This window comes from Maylandia zebra, linkage group LG1 (assembly GCF_041146795.1).
Source record: "Maylandia zebra isolate NMK-2024a linkage group LG1, Mzebra_GT3a, whole genome shotgun sequence".
In the NCBI taxonomy this organism is placed as follows: domain Eukaryota; kingdom Metazoa; phylum Chordata; class Actinopteri; order Cichliformes; family Cichlidae; genus Maylandia; species Maylandia zebra.
The window spans coordinates 36,874,694-36,900,723 of NC_135167.1; the positions used below are offsets into that span (position 1 = coordinate 36,874,694).

The 26,030-nt window shown below is 46.2% G+C and overlaps 1 protein-coding gene across 11 annotated transcripts; it reads right to left on the minus strand.

Annotated features, from left to right (window-relative positions):
• Positions 1-83: 83 nt before the first annotated feature.
• tp53bp1 (tumor protein p53 binding protein, 1) lies at positions 84-23,683 on the minus strand. 11 transcript variants are annotated; one of them, XM_076885622.1, is made up of 30 exons: positions 23,496-23,683; positions 21,317-21,533; positions 20,620-20,698; positions 20,450-20,534; positions 20,302-20,369; positions 20,100-20,204; positions 17,671-17,725; positions 17,416-17,585; positions 17,215-17,274; positions 16,290-16,416; positions 16,111-16,205; positions 15,841-16,028; positions 13,037-14,099; positions 12,749-12,865; positions 12,477-12,668; positions 12,335-12,401; positions 11,400-11,492; positions 10,250-10,508; positions 10,029-10,097; positions 9,787-9,939; positions 9,142-9,362; positions 8,677-8,847; positions 7,734-8,161; positions 7,364-7,555; positions 5,844-6,023; positions 4,891-5,079; positions 2,027-2,121; positions 1,618-1,814; positions 509-645; positions 84-417 (listed from the first exon to the last, which is right to left on the minus strand). In XM_076885622.1, the coding sequence occupies exons 2-30, from the start codon at positions 21,494-21,496 to the stop codon at positions 218-220; spliced, it is 5,235 nt and encodes a 1,744-aa protein (XP_076741737.1). In that variant the 5' UTR covers positions 21,497-21,533; positions 23,496-23,683; the 3' UTR covers positions 84-217. The 11 variants fall into 11 exon arrangements, with proteins under 11 accessions (XP_076741737.1, XP_076741744.1, XP_076741739.1 ...); XM_076885629.1 differs by lacking the exon at positions 23,496-23,683 and having other exon boundaries at positions 11,400-11,489; positions 21,317-21,901; XM_076885624.1 differs by lacking the exon at positions 23,496-23,683 and having other exon boundaries at positions 17,671-17,722; positions 21,317-21,900.
• Positions 23,684-26,030: the final 2,347 nt, after the last annotated feature.

The following is a 26,030-nucleotide window of genomic DNA, read 5'->3' on the forward strand; positions in this document are numbered from 1 at the left end:
TCCCTTTGACTCTTGTATAAACTGTAAATATTAACGGCTTGTTGCGTGTACCATTTTGTGTGGAGAAAATAAACATCAATGCATTAAAATGAAACAAGGGTCACAATTTATTATCTCATAAAAACGGACAGGATCAAGTTATATACAGCAGAAGCATGCAACAGAACTAACGCTCAACATTTAGCTTGGTCAAAGGCATTTTGCACGTGGGGTCAGATTATGAGGACGACGAGGACGAGGAATAGTCGTGGCAAAACTGAGGCTTGCAATCGAAAGCCAGGCGCTCCCCGCAGATGAGACTCTGGATGAGCCACTCCGGAGACACCAGCGGGATTTCCTGTGATGTTGCGCTTTTCTCGAGCAGCGGCGGACAGGCATGGTCTGTCACCACGAGGTCATACTTGCCAGCAGGAATGTCTAAGGATGGAGCGGGAAAGTGAACGCATTAGTTTCAGCACAGCAGCGAGACAGGGTGCATTGTTTGGACATCACTGTGTGGATCCTGTACCAGAGTCGTCTTTGTCTGCTTGGAACTGCCGGACGGAGGAGCCTCCACCCATGGTCATCAGCTGGGCCCAGAGTTCCACCGGCTTCTCAAACACCAGAAGAGCCCGCAGGCCTTTGAAGGGGCTGCAGCGAGGATGCCTGAGAGACAAACAGAAAAGATCAGAAAGAACAAAGGCTCTGTGACTTATAAACAAGAACACTTTGGTTTATTCCACATGGAAATATCTTAAAGTACCATCATAAAACAATGTCACAGCAGATGACATCACTTAAGACTGACATCACTGAATCAGCTGGGATTCTTACACCTCTGACCTCGTGAGGACGAGGAACAGTAGGAGAAACCAGAATTTTATCAGCACGTTTTCACACTGGTTTCCATTCTGAAGTAACATCCAGCTGTTACATTGTAGCAGACGAGACTTTTACCCCCTAATGTGCTGAAATCTGCCACTTTACTGCTCACAAGGAAAGACGTTTATTAGAAGAGCAGAGATCAGCCATGTGATCCGTTTCATTTATTATACAAACAGGTCAAATGACGAGGTGGGTGGAGCTTGATTTTGCCTTTGAGTGTCAATTCCAATAAAGATTTTTCAAAAGAAGATGGTCGTTTGACTTCTACACTGGTGTTAATTTGGACCAAGTCTGAATCCAAACTGCACTGCTGGCTTCATCAGTAAACTTACAGCATTTGCTGCCCACACGTGTTGTTTGGGGTGGCTGTAGCTCAGGTGGGAGAGCAGGTCATCTACTGATCAGAAGGTTGGTGGTTCGATTCCTGGCTTCCCCTAGTCTGAATGCCAAATATCCTTGGGCACGATACTAACCCCAAATTGCTCTCTGATGCATGTGTGAATGTTAGAAAGCACTTAGAAAATGTGTGTGAATGGGTGAATGCACAAGTTGTGTAAAGTGCTCAGAAGAGTAGAAAAAGCACTGTATAAGAACCAGTCCAGTTACCATTTGGTTGTTTGTTGACTTTCATGTTCCCCCAATAAAAACAAATCTTTTGATGTGATGTGCAGCAGATGTGCTACATTTCATATGGAACCTTTTATTTTTGCACCGTACCGATAAATAAATCCCAAACAGAAAGCAGCTTCTCACCACTCCACTATGGCATCGTCCAGCCCCACGCCGGCAGGCAGCAGGTAGTTCCTGTAGTTGAGCAGTTTGTTTTCTTTGCAGCAGTCTCTCACCCATATGTGCGACACACACGGCACGCCGCTGGCTAAACACAGCAGGTACTTCCTGGTACGGCAGTGCTGGTCCGCGATGAGCAGGCTCTGGTAAGCTGCCTTACACTGAAAAGGGAATCAAACACACACTCATTTACTGCACTGCTTCAGACTTTAGGTGATGTTTGTAACCACGGAGAAGACCACGTGCATATGACCAGCCACTGATATTGCTTTGGTGAATACAGCCTGGAGCTGGACAGATTTATGGCACAGATATGTGTAACATAAACATATCTGTGTGATCACAGGCACATGCTAGTGTTTTCATTACTTACCTGTTCTTCATTGAAGTTTGGTAGGATGAAGCCTCCGCCCGCCTGCAGCTGGGTTTCTGTGTATGACTTGTTATACGGACCCGTCTGCACATAATCTGAAGAGAAAAGCATGAAAGGAGGCAGGAAGAGCGTCAACAATTGTAATTAGGGCTGAGTCCAGTGTGTAGTTAGCTAGCCGCACATACTCTCATGTTTCCAGTGGTGAATGTTCATATTGAAGGGGCGATCGTGGCTCAAGAGTTGGGCGTTTGCCTTGTAATCGGAAGGTTGCCGGTTCGAGCCCCGGCTTGAACAGTCTCGGTCGTTGTGTCCATGGGCAAGACACTTCACCCCTTGCCTACTGGTGGTGGTCAGAGGGCCCGGTGGCGCCAGTGTCCGGCAGCCTCGCCTCTGTCAGTGCGCCCCAGGGTGGCTGTGGCTACAATGTAGCTTGCCATCACCAGTGTGTGAATGTGTGTGTGAATGGGTGGATGACTGGATATGTAAAGCGCTTTGGGGTTCTTAGAGACTAGTAAAGCGCTATATAAATACAGGCCATTTACCATTTAAACAAAGCCAGTTTCACATAATGAAATAAGTCTGTGCAAAACGCTCGGGATGCTCTGAACACCCACTTTCAGAGTGTTTTTCTCAGAGCGGATAATTATGTTCCCCTCATCTGTCTGTGAGGCAGCTAAGCAGAAGAAAGCTGCCTGGAGCTGCAGCTGAAACAGACGGTTTCAGACAGAGGATGAACTGAGGAGCTGCACCGAGGTCAGCATAGGACGAGGATTACTTTCAGCTGTGAACCATGTAAACCACAATCAGCCCCCTTTAATATCCCGAGATGCACCTGGCTGCACATTATATGCATTTTGTCATTGTTAGTTCATTGTAGCTCATTCGTGGTTGTTTTGATGTTCCAATACTTTTTGGAAATACACAAAAACATTACTTTGAGTGTTAGCTACCGTGAACATTTCTGCAAACCGTGGAGAAAACCGTTTGTGCAGGTCATCACACTTTTTCTGATAATGTGGAGTCCTGTTCAGTTCGACAGTATTTATATTGCACCAAACAATGACAACAGTCGCCTCAATTTTCTTTATATTGTAAGATAAAGACCCCACAAAACTAGAGAGAAAACCCAAACTATCAGACACTTGGCGACAGTGGGAAGGAAGAACCCTCCGCCAGCACCATGACCAGTTGGGGCGTGAGGGGCACCAGCACCACATAGTGGGAAAGAGGTAATTATGGCCCAGAAATCAGCACCACAAAATGATGGGCTAAACTGGACCCAGTGGTGCTACTGGAAGAAGTTTTACTCGCTGTAGTTTAAACTGTGATTCTCCCACAGTGGGAACGAGCCCGATAAGCAAGTTTATGCACCAAATTGGTCTTCTTCTATTGGTCTCTCTCACACTCCACTAGCCTGGTTTAAATCATACCTATCTGACCGCACTCAGTTCATTCAATTAAAATCCTTCACTTCTCAGCTTTCTCCTTTATCCACTGGGGTGCCCCAGGGATCTGTCCTCGGGCCCCTTCTTTTCATCATCTACCTTCTTCCACTCGGACATATTTTTCGTAAATATAATATTCAGTTCCACTGCTACGCCGATGACACCCAGCTCTATCTCTCTACCAAACCTGACTCTACTCTTCTTCCACCCTCCCTCATCCTCTGTCTAGCTGAACTTAATTCTTGGTTCTCCTCCAACTTTCTTAAACTCAACAGCAATAAATCGGAACTTCTTCTGGTTGGCACTAAACGACTGCTATCCAGAATTAACAATTTCTCTCTCACCATCAATAACTCGCTGGTCCCTATCTCTCCCTCTGTGAAAAGCTTGGGTGTCATTCTCGATAGCACATTATCCTTTAACTCGCATATCAATAATATTACACGTGCAGCATATTTCCAACTCCGTAACATTAATCGCCTCCGCCCCTTCCTCACACCTCACGCCACTGCCATTCTCATCCATAATCTTGTTATCTCTAGAATTGACTACTGCAACTCATTATTATTTGGCCTCACACAAAAATCTATCAACAAGCTCCAACGTGTCCAGAACTCTGCTGCCCGTATTATTACTAGGACTTCTTCTACCCACCACATCTCCCCAATCCTGAAGCAACTTCACTGGCTCCCGGTCAAATTTCGCATCCATTTTAAAATAATTCTGTATACATTCAAGGCTATTCATTCTCTCTCTCCACTGTACCTCTCTGACTTATTACAGATGAAGCTCCCATCCCGCTGCCTCAGATCTTCATCTTCTCTTTCTCTCTCTGTTCCCTCTGCTCGTCTGATCACAATGGGAGGGAGGGCCTTTAGCTGCTCTGCCCCTCGACTTTGGAATTCCCTACCCCCGGACCTCAGAAATATTAGTTCATTCTCTCTTTTTAAGTCCACCCTCAAAACTCATCTGTTTAAAATTGCCTATTCTTAAATTTCTGTATGTTTTAACTTTTATCTTCTATTTTTACCATTGTGTATATTTCCAGTTTTTATCTGTTGTACAGTGTCCTTGGGTGCTTTGAAAGGCGCTATTTAAATAAAATGTATTATTATTATTATTATTATTAAATGCTTCTCAAAAATGTGGAAACACAGTGTTATTAAATGCACGATCACTGGGGAAAAGCAGTAAGAGTGAGTGTTCATGTTCATCTGTCCAGGCACATGTATGTGATGATATCACTGCTTCATCAGTGAGCAACACTGCTGCCGCCAACAGAAAACCCTGTCGACAGCTACGTTTGGGCTTCCAGACAAATCTTTATGCAACATTAGTGTTTATGTGACATAACTGAAGGCTCAACTCTGGGCTTTGTCAAAATCAAATCTGGAGGTACCGAAGCAGAATCTGTCTCACCCTCCTCATCCTCGCTCGTGAGCTTATTGGTCAGGCGGTCGGTCTCAGACGACGCGGTCAGCATGAAAGCGAAGCCCATAAAGAGGGATGTGTTCTGGGGCAGCGGACCGTGAGAGTCTTCCACGTCCCCAGACTGACCCGGGACATCGGTGCCACTGCCCGAGGTATTGCACACACCGACCCGCTGAGCTGAGGACGCAAACACACGCAGGGCTTAGAGGTTAAAGACGGGGAACAGTGCTGCACTTTCTTTAAAGGACGAGTTCACCCAAAGCCACAATAAAGCAGTTTCTCACTTATTTTAACCATGGAGATAGTTTCTGATGTATTGTTGTGACGTGGGGAAGAGTTCCTGCCCAGAGAATAAAGCAGGAGTGTAACAGCAGCATCATTCCTCACAGCACGGGAAATAACACACCCATGGTGGGCGCACAGAGCTCAGAGAAACTGTTTCTGTGATGTGGCTGAACTCGCCTTCCCAACGTCAAACAGAACAGCTGTGCTCACATAATGCACCCGTGAAATCCACTTCCCTTCCCCTCCACCCGTGAAGAACACCACGCTAAAACTGCGGGTGAGTTATTCATTACCGAGTCAGTCTCAGCAGCAGAGGACGCACACAGGCCGCAGACACAGGTCTTCATTATGCTCAGTACAAAAATGGCATATTACTGATTTCACATGAACAACAACCTGAATCAAGTCTGCATCAGGATGAATAAAACAGTTTATTACACACAATCATTAAAAGTCATCTTAAAACTGTTAAAAATCAGCTGCTAATCATCAACAGTCCATTAAAACCAGTTTGCATCGCGTTTAAAATCACAACTTTAAAATTCAAAGTTAACTGCAATACCATAAATATATGACATTAACCCCAACAAACCACACACACACACACACACACACACACACACACAGCCATGGTCACGGCGAGTCGGTCTTCGTACCAGCTCTGGCCCCCGCCCCCCTGCGCCCTCTCTTGGCCGGCCCCTGGTTGTCCTCTGAGGCCATCAGCTTCCTCTTGCTGGAGGTTCCCGGGGAGCGAGGGCTGTTGGAGGAGCTGCGGTTGGGAGTGTTCTGACCTCCAGGGGTTCCTCTGCGTCTCCTCTTCCCCTCAACCAAGTTATCTGAGGACAATAATAAATATCAGCAAACTGAAGGGAACACTCAGCTTGACACAGTAGCATATATTAGGTTTAAACACTGGTCTCACTATAGGTCTCAGTGTATCTGAAGAGCTGGACGACGTCTGTCTGCTGATGATGCTTTGGACACTAATATGAGCTGTAGGATGACACAGGTAGTCTTTACTCTCGGGAGCAATAACACAGGAGGAGTCTGGCGCAGGAACAGAGCTTCTGTATTAGACGGCCACGCCTGCTTCCAGAGCAAATCTTTGTACGTCATCTGTCTCCTGAACAATTAACCCTGATCTCATCATAACTTACACAGGCAGCATAATCTTAATCGTCATGTTTTGAATGGTGAACCCAAGCCTTAAATGACAGAGGGCGGAGCAAAGAGCAAACACACGTGTCTGATCAGAGGATGGTGGCTTTGTTTGTTGCTGTGGGTTTTATTAAATACAGCTGCTGCAGAAAACGATCACTGTTAGGAAGGTTCAGTGTGCCGAGGAAACGCTGCTCTGGTCTCATTTTTCAGTGCAGCTGTATCAGCGGGCACGAATGAAAGGCGCCATGGAGCACTCCTGATGGCGTTCTGTACGTTCTACCATTACATTAAACCAGGGCTCTCAAAGGTGCCTTTAAGCTGAGTTCAGGATGATGCGTGAACACTCCAAACAGGCTCACAGCCCCCTGAAGCAAACCAAGCTCTTCCTAGTGTATTCTTTAGACAGAGTGCTACATGTATGCAGGACTTCTTCCCAGCTCTCTGAGCCTGCCGTTTACATACTACTGCATTTGCCTGCTGGGCCAAACACACAGACTTCCTGTAGTTACTGCCTCTAAGCATTAAAATAAGTGAGGAACCTCTAAGGCTGCATATCTGAGTAAAAAACTAAGAACGGGACCTCGTCCTTTTATAATGACCCTGTGCTGACCCGACTGTCATCACAGAGGAACGCACGGGCCAGAAGACAGAAGAAGATGCTAACACTGGCTCCACACCATACTGTGTACTGTAACAAACACACTATAACATGCATGTTATTGGTTCCTTCTGTCTTCATCATGGATAAGAATGATTGGCTTTGAAAAGCTCTAAAAACAGTGAGAGCTGCGATCAGAGGAACAGACCCATCAGTCGAGAAGAGGATCAGAAGGAACCTGGTTAAACTCAGGCTGAACTTTCTATTGGTCTGTTTCAAAGAGTTTGACCTGTTTAAGGAGGACTGTAGGTGAAAATAAAATCCGTCTTGTCGAGGTTTAAAACAGTTAAGCACAGTCACGGGCAGAGGCGGTACCACAGCCGTGTGGGTCCATCCTCAGCTCTGCAGCTGCCTCACCCAGACTGATGTCGGAGGCCTTGGCCAGGGGAGTGGTGGGCTCGTAGGGCCCGAGGCTGTGCTGCTCCCTCAGCTTGTTTCCCTGCTCCAGCGACAGGATGACCGATGTCCTGTTGTACCACTGCCTCCGACCCTCCTTCTCCACGCTGTAAAACAGCTCCTGGCCCTCTGTTTTATGGCCCTTAACGACACCTGCACAAACACAAGAACCATCGGTCCTGCATGTTTTAGTCTTTCATGCAACAACCACAGAAACAGTCAGAGCTGATGTCACTGTTAAATCTCCTCAGTCTAAACCAGGTCGAAGAAAAGGACAAAAACCAAAATCACCACAGCGATCTTACTAAACTACGCGCGGTCACTTCCTCACCTATACTGAAGTACTCGTCTTCCAGCAGAGCAGTGACCTCCGTCTCCAGCGGGATGGGATCACACAGCAGGATATCCTTCCCGGCAACCTCACACTCGTAGCCATCGTCAAACCGCAAGCGGAATCTCCCCTCGCCGGCGTCTTTGATGATGCGACCAGAGTAGAAGTAACCATTGGATGACCACTTGGCCACCACTCGCAGGCCGATGAAGCTGCTCCCGGCTGAGCTCGCCGCCTCTGGCGAAGACCTGAGGGAGTCCGAGTGGCTGGGCAGCTCGGGGTCCGTGGGGCTGACGGGGAGCACGCGGCTGTACGGCTCATCTTCTGAGGACGACTGTGGCTGGCCCTGAGCCGTCAGTCTCTGCAGCGAGCCACCGCCTCCTCCCCTTTGAGAGAGAACAGTCTCGTATAAAAGGCCTGTGTTGTCCCTATCCAAGCAGAGATGGAAGACATTCCACAGATTCATTTTAATGGAATCAGTGAATATCCTTTAGCTTTAACAGTACGCACAGTGCTGTTTTGGACCTGCTATGTCAAAATAATCCTTATTTGTTGAAACAAACCACGAGTATCTTTAAAGCAGCTTTTATCCAGCTGGAGGTTAGCAGACAAACTAGCTTTCTGTCCCGTACCTCAACTAAAGCTTACAGTCTAATCTGCTGCTGTCTGTGTGGCATGGGAGCACTTCAAGAGCATCAGCTACAAACTCTGCAAATGTGATAACACGCAGCACCCCATCTAGCCCCAGATTAACTACGCAGGGTAAATCTGCATGAGGCAGGTTCACGGTGATGCAAGCCGTGGACCTGAATAAGGTTTGAGTGAGAAGAAAATGAGTAAGAAAAGGAAAAAGTGTTATTAAGGTCGTGCAGCTGGCGAGGGCTCAGAGTGTTTCCTGTCCATGGTTTCTGTAAGTGCAGAGCGAGCCTCAGAGAGGACTCACCTGGACAGGGAGGAGCGGGACGGGGGTCGGCCCCTTCTAGCCCTTCCTCTGGGGGTCAGCGGGACGAAGGCCCGGGACCCCAGCGTGCTGTAGCCTCTGTTCAGTGTGACCACTGACCCTGCCCTGTGACCCCTGTGACCCCTCTGTTGATGCCCACCTCCCCTCCTTGGACTGCAGACACACAGAGGGGACGAATGGAGCCGGTCAGGTTGCACAGGCACCGATCTGGGGACACTTTGAAAAGTCACTTCACTGTCAAGTGAGAGCTGTGCAGCGACCCCAGATCTACACCTGTGACAACACGGACCTGTCGCAGGCAGGGATCAGTGAATCACTGAGAAATCAGGGTGTTAGAGTCACAGCAGGTGAAGAAGTGACACAGCATGCAACTAGTGCAGAGAGAAAGAGCAGGAAGGTTGAGGAGAAACGGTAAGAACTTTGGGACGGTGGAGGATGAGGAGTTACCTCGTGGATTTGAACCCTCTGCTCGCTGGAATGATGAAGTCTGGTCTGGTGAGGCCCATACTGCTGCTGGTTCCCCCGGAGCTGTGCTGCAGGCTGGACGCTTTGGACGAAAGCGAGCTGATGTCCCCCAGATCACCAGAGGTCACAGAACTGCTGCCTGTGCGGCACGGAGAGATGTCGCTGTCCAAGACCTGACAGTCCACCACGGGCTCCTCGCTCTCCTGGACACGTCGGGCAGTGACACGAACACGTTAAACAGCCAAAATCCATAAATGCATTTTCCTTTAAAAACAAAGAGGCCTGATAGTGAAAGAACCACGGATGTCTGCACAGGATTGCATGGCAGTCAATGCTTTCCTTCTCGTTCTGGAGGCTGCAGCTCGTGCTCATGCACACTCAGACCCATGTGATTTTTTAAGAAATGAATATTCAGCAGAAATTAAACGAACACTGTGTTTGGACAAATGATGCAGATTTTAATCACGGTGATGTTTCTCGATAAAATCACATAACTGTGAATTGCACAGCAGTGCTGCTCTCTGAACTGTGCAGAGGAGGATTGCATGAACTTACAGCCCTGACATGTTCTGACAGACAGCAAATACAAAAACACAGGCTCCAGGAATCAGACCCAGAGACAGTTACCTCGGTGACTTTGCGATCCACCTCTTTGCCGTCCTCATAATACACATCGGTAATGATCCGAGTGACGGTGGTCCGCACTTCCTGGATGGTGCGCACGTGTCTGCGGTGAGAGGGAACGGCGGTTCTTCTAAAGGACGGGGACTCAGGTTCACCCTTTCAATACAAAAGAAATTGAAGAATGACAAATGAACGATAGAAACGCGTGGTTGATCTCTTCGTCCAAAGAGGCTCAGTGTGCGTACCCGGCCAGCTGGGGAGCGAAACCCCGCTGCATCGAAGCCGGTCTGCTGGGAGACTGTCCGCTGGCATGTCTGAGCACACAGGACAGACTGATTAATATCACAATAACATCAAATAGATTAGATAGAACTTTATTAATCCCTCGGGTGGGTTCCTCTGGGAAATTCGATGATGGAGACCACATTTTTATTCAACTCTGCATCACTGATCCTGAGTTGCATACCTTGCTGGGCGGTGTGGAGGTGATGGTGTTCTCAGAGGCCGGCTGGGAAACCACCTTCTGCCTGACTGTTGTGCTGCTCGGGAAGGTCGGCTCTTGAGCATCAGGCAGTCCTCTGCTGTCCTCAGGCGGCTCAGCAGGGGCGAGCGCATCCCGCAGGTCCTGCTGCGGCGCGGTCGATACATCCTGGCTGTTCGGCAGACTGTTGCATTTCGATACGGACGCCTGAGAGCTCCTCTGTGGTGAGGCGAACAGTTCCCCCCTGGAAAAGACGGTACATAACTATGGAGCATCTTACCAGTGATCAAATTACAGGTCAGCAATCCCAACGAGAACCTTTCTGCTTTTAAACATTCATGTTTAGCTTTTCTAGTGGTTAGTTAGTCCAGCAACCACAAAATACTTCTGTTCACTGCTTTTCACAGATTTGCTGAAAACCTGTTTGTACCAAAGGCTCCAAAAGCAGTGTCACACACCAAATCGTTTCCAAAGGTAAACACATGGCATGGACGCGTGTCTTTTCTTAATCAGTCGACTGATAACGAGTCAGAGCAGCCCTAATGTTTCCACAAAGGATCACAGCAGTGTGGCTGTTCCACTACGTTTGCAGAGAACATTCAGCAGAATGACCCAACTTTGTCACACCTTACCACTCTCCATGTCCTGAGAGAATACGCACCAAGTAGAAAAAATAACCACCCAATCTCCTCTGGAAACAAAGTAGGTCTCACTGTCACATGCACACGCAGGCTCACAGCACGAAGCCTATTTCTGTTCTAACACACACTACATCAGGGGACAAATCCCAGGGTCAGACAGACATGTGAAGGACTAGATGATTTATAAAGTGGGAACAGATAGTGTCAGGATGACACAGGACAGCCAGTGTGGTGAATGCTGTCATGTGCATGTGCTAACATTAACACTGGGCAAATCACAGGCTCAAAATGCTAACAAAAGTGGGACAACACTGCTGTGAGCGTGTGGCAGGCTTTTCCCTGCGGACCTTCATGCCTGCAGTGCAAAGTCACAACATTTATCCAGACATATGAACCTGTAATGGCATTCCTTATTGACAAGCACAGTGAAAGGCTTAAACAGTGTCAATCTTTATGCATTTATCTGCCTCTGTGAGACTATGATGTGAGCTTACCTGACCAGTGTAGTGTTTCCTCCAGGCTGGCTGTCCTCCTCCACCTCCTGCTGTCGGTGCACCTGCCTGACCCGAGTGAACACAGACGGGCTGCTGGAACGTCAACAATGGAACAACAAACCTTTCAAGTTTTATCCTCACGCGCCGTAGCTCAAAGAAAACGATTTCTTTAACATAGTAAGCAAACCAACATGCTTGATATCCAGTCACTGCACTGCACACTACCTGCATACGGTAGTGTGCACTACCTGCATACGGTAGTGTGCACTACCTGCATACGGTAGTGTGCACTACCTGCATACGGTAGTGTGCACTACCTGCACGCTCCTCACCGGTCACAAAAGGTTGAAACACTGTGTGTGTGTGTGTGTGTGTGTGTGTGTGTGTGTGTGTGTGTGTCTCTTCCTGCCACACAATATATGCTTACAACTGTATAACCACATTTCCTGGTTATCTAAAGGTCATCTCCCCACACCCGTATACAGCTTAACTCTAATGGTTCACCATATGCAAGCATAGGCGAGCCCCTAAATGACCGGGGGTGGACATCCCTCAGAAGATAAGGAAACCAGAATGTCACGTGGAATGTGCCTGCAGTTAAACAGCTAATTACCTCCCACAGCATCACAGATGTGTCGGGGAGGAGCAGAAGAATATCCAACCATGCAGTTTAAGGCACGGTTTCCAAATTTAAGTACAACAATGGCAACATTTAACAATTTGAATCCAACATAAAGTTTTGGTGCATACTTTTAACAAAGTACTAAGTTAAAAATGTTATTTAGAGTTCAATCGATACGACGTGAGCACCTCAAAACCTCAAACTACACTGGGAGATGACACAGAGACAGCATGCACAAGTGGATTAGACTGAAATGAGAAGAAGACGACAAATGAAAGAATTTAATTAACGTGCTGAGAGAGCGCCAGCTTACCTGGTTACAGCCTGGGAAATGGTCGTAACCTTGGTGACAGATCCATCCTCTTCTGGTGGCGTCGGCTCTGGGGAAAGAAATGCATCGCTGAGCGTGCGGCAGCGAGACACTTTTTCACAAACAGCGTGGAAGGAGTTCTTACTCTGCAGGCTGAAACGCTCCGAGCTGCCCTCCTCAACGGGCGTCACCAGCTTCATCCTCAAGCTCAGCTTCCCGTCACCTTTGTCAGCTGCGTCACCGCCACTCCCACCCAAAACGATATCGCTGCTGGCCATCACCATGTCTGCAGAGACATCACCCACTGCATCAGACTTTTCAGAAAAAGAGCTGATCTCTGGAGGAGGGAAAAAAATAATATTACTAGGACCGTGTTATGTTCTTTGGCTTTTGGTGAACCGGTGTGGTGCCACTCACCGATGGGAGTGCTGTGTCTCAGCGTCTGCTTCAGCTGGTTGATCAGCGGTGGCGTGGCGCCGACAACAGGTCCAATCAAGTCTCCTTCTTTAGGAAGGGTGAAGTGGAATGAAATGTCTGTAGCAGAAACACACGAGTAGAATCAGGTTAAAGACAAAGATAAAGTAATTCAACCTTTATAAGAGGCCTTTCAGTTCTTTCTAACAGACACTACTGGGTTTTGGGTTTTTACTCTTTGGACACGACTCTCTGCTTACTCTGCAGAAAACACATCTTCAGAACGCTCACCTCCCGAGCTGTCGCTCAAGCTCTTTTCTTTGAGGGCCTCTGGTTCACAGCCCGCCCTCTCCGTCTGGGACAGCCTATCGGGAGCTGAGTGCGCCTCTTTCTCCTGAGTCTGGGATTCATGGCCATTGGTAGAGACTGACACTTGGCCTGTGATTGGTTGAGAACTGTGAGTCTTTGATTGTGACGCCACCTCTTTCTCACTGTCTGTTACACAGAGGATGCTGTCCTCTGCCTTGTCCTCAATCTCCTCGTCCATGGGTTCAGGAGACAACAGCTGGCTCTGGGAGAGAACCAGACCCATTCCCGAGGTACCCTCGGCGTTCTCCACCTCCATCGCCACCTCCTGATCCTCCTCTTCACCTCGTTCGTGCATTGAGTTTTTGTCTGTCTGGCTGTTGCACCCCACCTCAGGCTGCGGCAACGACGATTCCACAAAGGGACTTTTTACAGTTCCTCCTGACACATCTGCATCCACAGCAGATGTTTGAGAAATCATAGACTGTGAAGGCAGGCTGCAGGGCGTAGCGTCTGAGGGAGTCTCCTGCACACAGCTTTTACCTGTCAGATCAGCAGAATCAAACTTTGGCTGCGAGCAAGACACCATGTCAGCACAGCCAGCATCTTTGCTGTCAGCCTTCACATCGTTTACATTCACATTTTGTACATTCAGAGAAACTGCTGATTTCTGGGCCAGATCGGTCGCTTCAGTCTCAGCACATTCAACGTGGCGCTTCGGTGATTCAGCAGAGGACAACACTTTGGAGCCGGCGGCGGCTTGTGACTCCGACGGGACGGCTTTACTCTCCTCTCTCTGATCGTGACACGAAATCACAGAGTCGCTGGTGTCGACGGCAAGCGGCTCCTCCAGTTCCTCTATCTGAGTGGCTTGGCTGTCCTCCTCAGAGGTGAGCTGATGACAGCTGCAGCTCTCTGTGTTCACAGAGAGCTGCAAAGGCAAGGTGAAGGGAGCCGACTCAAGATGCTGAGACTCTGTCTCACAAGGCAACGACGCTGACTTTTCATGCGTTTGTGCATCCTGGCTCTGCGTCGGAACAAATACGTCCTAGAAACACAGAAAATCATCAGAGCTGCAGCTAAACGACACGTTTATTCACACACTGCATTAAGTCTATTTAACTATTCATTTTCTACGCATGCACCAACGCATTCACCAAAGTTTCAAAGTTAGTCTGCATTACTGTGCAAAACTTTTGAGTCACCCTTTATTTTTTTATATTTTACCAGGAAAACTGGGAAGACATTTATCGACACGCGTGCAAACGTAGCACATATGAGGGAAGAAGAGCTTTTGCTTTATTTTACCAACACAGCCTCAGCTCTCTTAGGCATTCCTGCTTTTTCTAAGCAGTCTTCAGCACTACTTCTCCAGGGTTTGTTCTGCTTTCTGTCAAAGTGATCCCACACTGTGGTGAACTGTGGACTGGCAGTGTGCCTGGCTACACTGAAAAACCTGAAGCCACTGTCAGTCAGATGCTTTCCATGTTCATAATTCCACCTGGTTTGGCAAAATCCCTGAAACGCAGCCTCAAACCACGTCAGAGCCTCCACCCTGTTCTACAGGTGGCTGTAGGGTCACTGCACACCCTCGCTACACATTTACATTCATTTGAACCAGAAATTGTGCATTCGTCACTTTCCTGATTTTCAGCCCAGCCTTTGTGTAACTTGGCTTATCTCAGCCTTCCACTGAGACCGTTCCTGACGAGGCTTCACTGATCAGCCGGTGGATCTAATACAGAGTCACACGTGTCTCTTAGGTCCTGCGTCAGGCATCTTAAAACATGACTTTCAGATGTTCATCTGCTGCCGATAGTCTCAGACCTGCTGTCTCTTTTGTCCAGTTTCCTCAGATTATTTTTGGTGCACATCACGCTGGGACATGAAACTTGAAACAGACTGTTATCATTGGTATTCTTCATAGGCTCAACAAAAGAAAATGATGGGAACACATTATGTGTTTCTGTGACAGACTTCTAATAACCAAGTGGCAAAAGATACATTAGACAACACTGGCTCACCCGTTAAGTTAGGAGCCTTTTATGCTTGAATTAATCATAGGTTAATGTTATGAACTAAAATGAGTGAAGGGAAGGAAAAACAAAAACAAAACCAAAAAAAACAAAAAAAACAAAACAGCAAATGTCCAAAGAAACCTTTGGACCTTTAGAACGTCTGGAAAACTGTCCAAAGCTACAAGAAGCTGTCTGCTTGAAAGAACAAGATATACAAAACCCAGATGACTCAAGACTTTTGCACAGTTATAAACCAGAGATTCAGCCTTTAAACTGGACGTTGCAGGATGTGACAGAGGACATACTGCTCATCTGACACAGAAGCAAACTCTACCTGCTGCTCAAACTCTCTTTACGAGGGGCAGCCAATCAGACGAAAGCTGTTTACCACGTCTCCCTTCATTTCTGAGAGTGAAAGGAGGAGCGGCACAAAGACCCGGTGTTAACAACCAGCAGCAGTCCTACACTGAAAGTAACGGTTCTCCTCCTCAGAGGAACAACTACAGTCAACATGGTTTTCTTTATAAGGGCACAAACAAAGTTGGTGCTGAAATCAATGAACTCTTCAACCAGCTGGTCAGCTGACCTACAGCCGACCACAACATCATCTGCTGATCTTTGCATTTTTTATTGATTAGACAGGTCAAACGGTCTTTGTCACTGGGCCTAGCACTCTATCCTCTGACAATTTAATACATCACATATATAATCCATATTTTCTACTGGGAACATTTTAAATAGGCTGCTGAAAGTAAAGAGTGAAGGACATACATGAGAGAACTCGGGCTGGGACGGTACAGAGAGAGTTCGTTCTAAAGCAAAACCAGGGGAACTTTGGGATATGGGAGTAGATGCAGATGGTTGTGGCTTGGGGGCGGCCTCGGTTTCCATTGGCTCGTCCTTTTCTCCTGCTCCCCTGTCATCCGGAGGCAGTGACGTATCCATTTGTGAATCAGCACCTGACAACGCAAAGGGACGTTAGCTTTATCCACCAGCTGATTCCATGTCTGAACCCAAACTGAGATAATAAAGCAGATCTACCATTTTCATCCTCTAGTTCGGTTGGTGAGCTGGGAACTATTAAAGGGGTATGGCTAAAGTTGTCTGGGGTGGGGGCGACATAATCAACAGAGCTCCTAGAGGGGAGAGAAAAAAGGACATCAGCTCATTTTTCAGGGATTTATTGTGTGTGAATGATGCAAGAGCAGCACGCCGCTTACTGGGACAGACTCTCCTGCACCAGTGTTCCCTGTCCCGATAGATGCAGCAGCTGTAGGGTGTGGGCGGGTGTGGAGGTGGGGTGACCCTGCTGCTCCGGCTCAGACACTGTACTGTCCACTGCAGCACCTGAAAGTAAAGAAGCAGTTAGAGTAATTTCAGATCATTTTCTGTTTGTACGAGAGAAACAAACCAGGACTGTTACTCACAGTGAAGGAAGCACAAACTGGGCTGCACACCTCTACTTTCAACAACTTCTCATACAGCGAGTTATTTTTTCACAGTTATTCTGATTTAAACACATACACGGGTTTATATGGGCCTGTCTACTAAGCCTCACCCTATGTTAGGAGCACACCAGCGTAGCTGTAAGGGCTTAGAGATCGCTGAAGACGACTAGAGCAAAGGAGGCTTTGCCATTCAGGGGCATGCTCACTGCGCCAACACGTTCCATGCGTTTGTGATTATTTGTGATTTAACAAAAAACAAACAACCACGTCAGGTGAAACCTTGTCCACGATGATTTCCCTGTAAACTCATTTTTACGCTACGTTCAACATCTGTTGGTTAGCTCGTCACCAACTTAACAGCAAAATGTAAGCAGGGCAAATCATTTAGGTAAATAACTGAGTTATTGTGTCTCTTCCTCACAGTGAGGAACTTTCAAACACTCGTCCCTCCAACAACCCCTGGGTTACTATGTGTGAGGCAGTCAAAGAGCATACAGTCATGTTTGGGTGTGGAAGGCGTGGAGTGAGATGAGAATGAACAAATAAGCAAAATACAACAGGAACTAAGACCCTTTTTTATAGTTAATGATTAAAAAATATTAAACTAAAAAAGACCTGCATTTTTAAATAATTTAAATTACAAGGCTGACACAGTACACCTCTGCCAAAATGTGTTTTTCAGTTATCCACAGCCCACCTGTTACAGAAATGAGTCCTGAAAGGTTTGTCCAAATAGCGCTGACTGCCAGACGGCAACCTTCCAAAAAAAAACGCCACAACTCACACTTAAGGCCAACATTTCTGATGTGACAGTTTGTCAGTGTGGTCTTAGACAATATGAAGGTGATGGGCTTAAAAAGACAACATGTGTAATCCTTCGAGTGCTACATGAATGTACCTGTCTTGTCAGCATCGAACAGATCGTCCTGTGAGGACAGGATCTCACAGTCCTGCTGGTCCTGCTCAGCAGAGTCCTGCAGGTTCTGTGAGTGCAGCAGGACCTGGACACTCAGCTGCCTGCCTGACTGACCCAAAGACTCTGATGAGCTGCTGGAGCTCACCTCAGACCTGGAGAAGAAAAGAAATTTCAGTGCAAAGCCAAAACACGCACATCTAATGAATGCAGACTTTGAAAGGTCACATGGAGCTGCACCTCAACGCTTTGCTGTCCTGACTTTCTGAAGTCCTGGAACTGATGTTCTGCTCTGCTGGGAATGAAGAGAACATTGATTATTTTGTTTAACTTCATGGAGTCACTGGGAATTAGGGCTGCCACAAACGATTATTTTGATAGTCGACTAGTCACCGATTATTTATGCGATTAGTCGACTAATCAGATCATCATCCACTGGACGTAAAACTACAGCTTATTGCACCAGCAGCATATGTTCTTATATAACTATCATTAGCTTACAGCTTTAAGCTTTTAAGGTGCTAACTAAAAATAAAGACAAGATGGTAGTTTATTAAATTTTAATGAAATTTGCAGATTGTTTCGGTGAAGTTTAATAAACTCCTTGCTATCTAAAATATAACAGGACAACGGAGTATATTCTCCAGCATCTCACACTTCTGATAATCAGCTGTCTGCTTGACGTTTATTCAGCTGTGTAAAAACTATAACTTTAATCTCAGACAAACTGATTTACTCAGGAACAAATAAAATACTAAAAAAAAAAAAAAAAAAAAAAAAAAAAAAAAAAAGCCAAACAACAACATTTTTAATTTATCTAAGTGACTCATATATATTTAACCTGAGTAGCGAAAGACGGCGGTGGGTTTGAAAACAATTTGCCGGGAGTCCGGTGTTCTCACCGCGCTAGTGACCTAGCCCCCGGCTAGCTATCGAGCTAGTGGGTAACAGACGTCTCCGAAAACGTCGGAGCGCTTTTGAAAATATGTGGTGTCCTGATAAACTGAGCCGATATTTGAGGTTTACACAGCTACATTCTCGCCTGAAAATATGTTAAACGTTTATTTTGTGACCCAGAAAGAATAATAAGAGTAATATTAAAACTAACTAGCTGCCGCCATTGTTGGAAACTGAGCTGGGCCGCGCTATGAATTCTGGGACACAGCTGCTTCTTCTTCTTCTTCGGGGTTTAACGGCAGCTGGCATCCTTGTACATGCAGTGCTGCCATCTTCTGTTTCAGTCCGTTATTACACTCTTAAATCCTGCTACTTATTCCTTCGTCTTTTGGGATCTTACAAAGCTTCAAACGACGCGTCGACTATTAAATCAGTCGTCGACGATTTTGATAGTCGACGTAATCGTGACTAGTCGACAAATCGTGGCAGCCCTACTGGGAATGCTCTGATCGGAACAAGTAAAAACGTAATTATACCCAGCACCCCTCATTCTGCATCCAGAGATCAGGAACGCATTTCTGTTGCAACCATAGACTGCATATAAAGGATGGCAGCACACAAGGCAACATCAATCACCATGTTTGTGAATCCTGTGTCCAAGACTCAACATAAGCATTTTGATCTCTGCTGTGTTGCTTATTTGAAAGCAGAAGTAGGGCTGTTTGCTTCGACCAATAACCATCACAATGTGTTTGTTCAATAACTGCAATTTCCACTATTTATGATTATTTAAAATCAAAATCAAAAAAAGGGGTGACCATGGTGATGAATGTAAGAGTCATCTGGACTTGATGCTGTTGACTGTAAAGCCCTTTTAGCAAGGGCAACCATCAGCTCCTGCTGGCCCAAAGTCTTCACCGTGGGATGCACGATGGTGTCAGGTGGGGTAAGGAGACGCACAGCAGGGGCCGAGGGAGCAATAAACAGCAAACAGCTGATCAACAGCAGAGTGACGTGTCACTGAAACCAGACCAGTTGGGCCACTAATGATCTTTCTACAGGTGCAATCAGTGAAATCTTTCACAACTTTTTCAACACAAGTCTTGTTGACTAACGACTGTGTGTCATCGTAGATACTGCTGAACTAAATCATGTGTGTATTTATGTTGAAGACGTGCAAATCGAATGGTTGTGCTTGATTTACCACAACACAAAAACAAGCATTTAGTAACAAAAAGTGAAAAAAGGACCCATTATCTTGTTTCCACTGGAAGCCAAAATCATGACATCAAAATTTAAACAAAGGCCCAGCGAGATCTAAAGTTGTAAGCTAGCACATAAGGTGGCCAGCTTTGTTAGCAAATCACCTGTCCATGTATGAATCACAGTGAAATAGATGCCTGCTAATGAGTGCTATGAAGTGCTAATAAAATAGTATTTCACTCCTCCTTGGAGACACAGCCATCATTATTTTGTCAGATCATTTCATTAAAAGTGCAAAAAACAGTAAACAAACAACAACAGCACAAACACGGTCATGAACCTTAGTTATGCTGGTCGCATTAGCAGCCCAGCAGACAGATGTTAGTTGCAGCTGTTTGAAAAGCACAGCAGCTCTGCCTCCATGTTTTGCCTGTCAGAGGCACGCCACGAATACGAGGTAAACCAGAGCGTCACCGCCCCGACGCAGAGCGACAAGCAGCTGAATGCAATCCTTTATTAATGTGGATAATGACAGTGTAATACAGACACGTGGATAAAAGTCCTTATACCCAATTTGTTGCATTTGTCTCCGTCTTCCTCCTGACTGTTCACAGCTTCCCCACACAGATCCTGAGTCTGAGAAAGCTCAAGAAAACCAAACTGAGAAGCTTCCCCTGAAACACAACACAACCCGTAGCAGTTACTTCCAAGCACGACATCAAACAGACCGGCAGATGCTTTTGGAACTTAATGTGTTGGAAAAATGCGTACCTTCAGACTGAATACAGTGTGTAGTAGAATCAGCACCGGAATCCATGTCAGCGTCCTCTGGTACACACCTGAAAAATAAAGTGAAACCTTTCATTGCCATCTGACCCTGACCACAATCAAACTGCAAAAGTGGACAAATCAAACACACTTTTTGTTGTTTGGAGGAGCGCAGATATTTAAAACTTGACTGTCCTCCTGGAACACTGAACTGGGGTTGGCTGCAGCAAGACCGTCTAAGAAAGAAGCAAAAGCGCTGTTTTATCTTCATTCAGGACAAGAAACACTTAACTATCTCCCACTACACTGGAAAACACTTACCAGGCTCAGCCTGGCTGTTGCTCTCTGATTGGCTGCCGGTCTGAGAGCACCTGCTTCCTATTGGTGAAGATATTAATTCCTAGAAGAGAGAAGGTTGTAATGTAAATGACAGAAGTTGTCTTTTTTATACATTTTCAACTTTCAACATGCAACATTTGTTTTGGGTTTAAACTAATTCAAAGCTGCACAACAACTACTAACCAACAGTGGTTTACTGTTACAGATGCCTGAGTGTTGTATCTCACATGAACTGTGCTTCAGTGTTTCCCTGGAGGTTTAGTGCTTTAGAGCGTGGAGGAGAGATCGCCTGCCAGCAGGTCTGAACAAAAAGCCAGCACAGGCCTCTGTGTGACGAGTTTACTCTTTACATCTGAGCTGCAGAGTCCTCTCGACAGCTCAGATGTGAGTGTGAGTCAGTTTGCTTGTAACAGATTACCAGCCTCTGCCAGTATGTCCAAAGTGTAGCCTGCATTTTGCCCAGTTTTTCAAAGTGAGCCTGACTGATTAATGGGCGGATGGATAGCTGAGGAAATGAACTGGACCGTCTGTGGTCGAGTTGAGTGCAACGTCCGTGAAAAAGCCACTCGTCTTACCATTTTACTCAAGTATAAATCTGTGCTTATTGTTCTTTATCTGCTCAAGTAATCAGTAACTGCATTACAGAGAGGAGAGCTACTGAATGAGATCTTCTCCTTACCAGTACCGGGCTGCGAGCGGTGGGCTGTAGACTGGACAGGCGACGGGCCAGCAGAGCTCGGTAGCTGCTCTCGGGGTCGTCTTCTAAAGCGACACTGTCCGGCTGGGAGTCCTCCACTATCAAACACGGGTTGTCTGGCTGAGGCAGGCTGGAGTCCAGTTCACTTCCACCGGGATCCATGGGGTCAGGCCGAGGGCAGGAGACGGGCTGCTGTTAGCTAGCCGAGCCGTTGTGAAACAACAGAGGTGTCGCCATGTGAGTCCCTACAACCGGCTATCTGAGGTAGTCGCTGCTAGCTAAATAAAAGGCTAGCAACTAACGCTCCGCCCAAAAACAAAAGGGTGCCGCTTCCAACGCAACAGCAAGTATGCCCGAGAGGACCTTAACCATGCCCCCAGTGACACAGGGTACATTTACCTGTAAGCCAGCAAGGCCATTACGTTTTGGTTCGCGTGTGTATTTAGCAGCTTCTTTACATTTTCTTTGGAAGGACGAACATGGACACGCCCATATTTCGCTTCCTCGCGGTAAAATTGCTAGAAGTAATTTCATTGGTTCAGCTGCGATAACGACGTCACACGACTGGTTCGACGGTAGCAGGGTGGCTATAATGGATAGCATGTGTGGTACACATTCACTGTATCATTGTATTGATGTTAATATAGCTATAATTACAGTTTCTATGTGTACCGTATGTATTGGATTTTAAGGACTCTACGTAACACGGTGGAGTTTCACAGCCTGTGGTGATAAATCGTATCAAAGACAGAAATATGGGACACCAGGTCCCGCACTGGGATCTCGGAGACCTTCATGGGTCCTTGTGGGGTTTTCAGGAAGAGATGGGTTCACTTTTTTTTTACTGTAATTCCCCTCAAGAGTTTGTGTGCACAGATTATATGTTACCTGACATCCTGGATACAGTATAGTCTGTGTTTTCTGTATTTTGGCAAACAAGGATTTTCAGAAAAGGGGAACCCTGAAACCAAACCTGGGGGCATGGTTCAATAGACTACACGTGCATCTCGGGCACTGCAGGCCTGGGCAGTAATCGTAAAAGAAACGAGGCCCTGTGATCACATGATGATTCTGGGTGATTAAAACTGCAATGAAGCCCGGGTTTATAAAACACGCTTTGTAATGAGCTTTTAATCTTGTGCTGCGTGCTTGCAGGTTTGAAGATTAATATTAAGTGACTTTGTCATATGACAGCTCCAGTTTCCATGGAGACACCACATTACCAGTAACACCGCAGTCTATGCTAATGTAGATCACGGTTTGGCAGAGGAAGTACAAAGGACCAATAATGCGCTGTAAGAGGCTCCCATGAAGGTGGGGTGCACGGCGACCTTTAAAACTAAACTAAATGATATCCACACCATGTTCAAGAGTCAAGAAGACCCTCCCCTGCAGTCATCACAACCATGAAAGGCCAACAGTTAGACATTAGAAGGGTGCTTTGGATATCAGATGATCCTGTGAGTGATTTTATACCGATAGTGATGACAGCACGAGACTAACGAAGCAGGATGAGGTCACTTTAAGCCACTGCGTGCTCCAAGTTCATTCATTTTTACTCCAGCAGGCTGGAATAGTCTCTGCAGACTGGTTTTTGTTCTTATCTTTGTACAGCCTGTTCGCGTTTGATCTCACCCTCTACTCGCTGTGATCTATTCTGCTTAGCTTAAGCCGTGTGTGTGTGTGATGCCAGACAGAAGAGATGGGCCCTGGTCCTCTGATACAGGGAAACAGCAGCAGCATGGATTCTGACCGGCATTTCAATATGGAGACATGTGGCTGGCAACAATGCAATAATAAAGCCCAGATTGTGCCAGATAGCTCGCGGTGCTTCTATTCGCGGTAACAAAAGATGAGGAGGTGTGATCTTCACCCCTAGCTGGATGGATGCTGCTGGGCATCAGCTTCCTGCAGCCAACCTTACGACTGACACCGCAAAGTTCAGCGTCACGTCGTCATTTCTGCAGGTCGGCCTGACACCCACATTAAGAAATGCGCAGGCACTGCCCAAAATGTCTAATGTGAGCCACCTCTGCTGGAGCCCGACAGACACACGCACAGACACGCCGTGGACGCATATAACGCTTCCCCCTGACAGCCCCATCACTATCTGCGCCCGCTTCTTTACCGCAGTGCTAAGAGAAACAAAAAAGAGCTTTACCTTTCGAGATCAATATGTCTGCTCCTGGGCTTCCCAGTTTCTCTCACCGTCCCGTTGCTTGCAATAATAACGCGTCCAGCATCGCTCAGTTCCTCCTTACCTCTGTTTTGCTGAGAGTCGGGGTGTGGGATATACACGCATGGCACGTAAAGATGCAAGGGCATTTTTTAATGTGGATTTCGCTTGAGTCAAACGCGGCACCGATTAGACTAATTTAGAAAGATAAAAGTATTTTTTACCCTCATAAACCAAAAATAAGCCCAGAATTTAATGTCTCTCAAATTTATGCTCGACTTATTTCTAAAGTCATTTGTTCTCTCGGTGTTGTACTGAACATGTGACAGATACGGTTTTTTTTTTTTATGTTTCTCTGTGTATTCATACTGTACAGCCACGAACTTTGGAAGTGTGGCAACAAACAGACCCAAAGAATAACAATAATAATGCAGATGAGTTTTTGTGTGTAGACTGCAGTCACAGGTCGTGACGACAAACATCTGATTTATTAAAGTAAACAGACACGGTGTGTGTGTGTGTGTGTGTGTGTGTGGGTGTGTGTGTGTCTCTGTGTGAGGGGTGTGTCTGTGTGTGTGTGTGTGTGTGTCTGTCTGTGTGGGTGTGTCTGTGTGTGTGTGCTGAACATATTAAATGGAAAACATAAATAATCCCTGAGGAGCGATGCTCCTAAGTCTGGGAATATGTTGGAAGTGACACAGAAAGAAAATCACTGCCTTATATTCATGTATGTTGAACAGATGAAGTTTGGTTTAGACGGGAATCTACTTCCTAACCAGAAACTCCTCTTATCCGTACACGGCAGCCTTCCACATTACTCACTGATGCAAGTGTCTGTTTGAGAGATGGAAAAGTCTAAAGTAGGGTACAACAATCATCCGTTCATCATATGATTCTCAGCTTTCCTCGCTTAATATGATTCCCAAACAGATTTAGTCTCTCCTGCCCTCCTGTGTGTTTCCGGACTGTGACGAGTGTAATCAGTTTCACAAGCCTGTGCATCCTGTTGTCTGTGAATGTAACTTTCTTACATGTGTTCCCTTTTTCATAAAGTGACTGGTCAAAGTTTGGAAGTCGACAGCTCCTCACAGCTCAGATACATCTCCTGCGGTTTTCTGCACATTCAACAGTGTGTGACATGTTTCTGTGATTTGGGGGGTTAGGAATGAGGAACATCTGAGGTACATCACTGAGACAGGAAGCACAGGCTACATTACTGTTAAGATTAGTTAGCAAACTCACAACAACACTGCTTAAAAATGTCTTGTTACTTTCTTGATTTCAAAAACTGATGTTGGACCTTTTGTCTGCAATAAAGCAGAAGTGAGGAGGAGCGGCAGTGCAGCTGAGACATCTCCTTCATCCTGAAGTCTAAGCTGTGTTTTAGTCAGTCCTACAAGTCCTCATACAGGCTGAGAGACGCTGTCTCTGTGCATGTGTAGGACATTTAGTGCTCTTCATGTCTTCATTATACTTTGGACAAAAATTTTCACATGTTCACTACAATTTTTATTTTTTTTTGTATTTATCATTTTCTTCCTTCACTTACTTTTGCAGCTTACCGTAAATGGTTTCGTTATGTTAAACAACTGTGGTCCAGATTTGAGCATGAGGTGGGTGTGGCTGTCATGTTGCGTGCTCCTGTGTGTGCCCACGCTTACTGGTTCTCAGTCAAACACAATGATGTGGATGAAGCTGTAGTCGAATGCTGAGTGGTTGGAGCAGACTAGACAGTGTTCACTGGAAATAAGAGAAGGGATGCTCTCTATGAAAAGCTCTCGGTTTCTCTTCATTCTCTTCAGCTCCTGACTTCGCTCTTCTCGGTGGCTGGCTGATGACCAACAAAAGCACAAGCAAGAGCAGACCACAGAGCGGTTGTATCACATATTTTTGACACTGCCACCATCTGTTAACAGATGCTCTCTGCAGGTAGACAGGCAGCCTGCAGCTGCCCACACACTAACATCACTGAGCCATTCATTTCCCCTTCACAGAGTAGAAAAGCACTCTGAATCAGAGGACTAACTAATGAAACTCAGAGATTAACTTTTACAAACACTAACCTCATTCAAACAATAAATGTATTACAGAAAATAAACAAACACATAATTCAATTAAAATCAGTTAAATTGTGTTCCATGTTATTTATACAGCTCCGAATCACCACAACAGTCACCTCAAGGCATTTCTTGTATTGTAAGGTAAAGCCCCCTGCTGTTGGTGTTCAGGGGAGAGAGACTCAGAGATTAATGAGAACTAATGATTAAATGCAGAGTGGTGTAAAAACACATAGCGTCATCATCATGGGAAGCCCCCAGCAGCCTGGGCCTATTTCAGCATAACTAACACCTGATCCAGCCCTAACCTTGAAAGTAGAGATGTTTCTGTCTCCTGAATCCAGACTGGAAGCTTAAGGCTCTGCATCCCCTTCTACTTAACAGTGCTCCATTCATTAGTATTTTGTTTTTTCAGTGAAATTATTTTTGTTATTGGTCCGCAAACAGGAAGTGTACTGGGGGG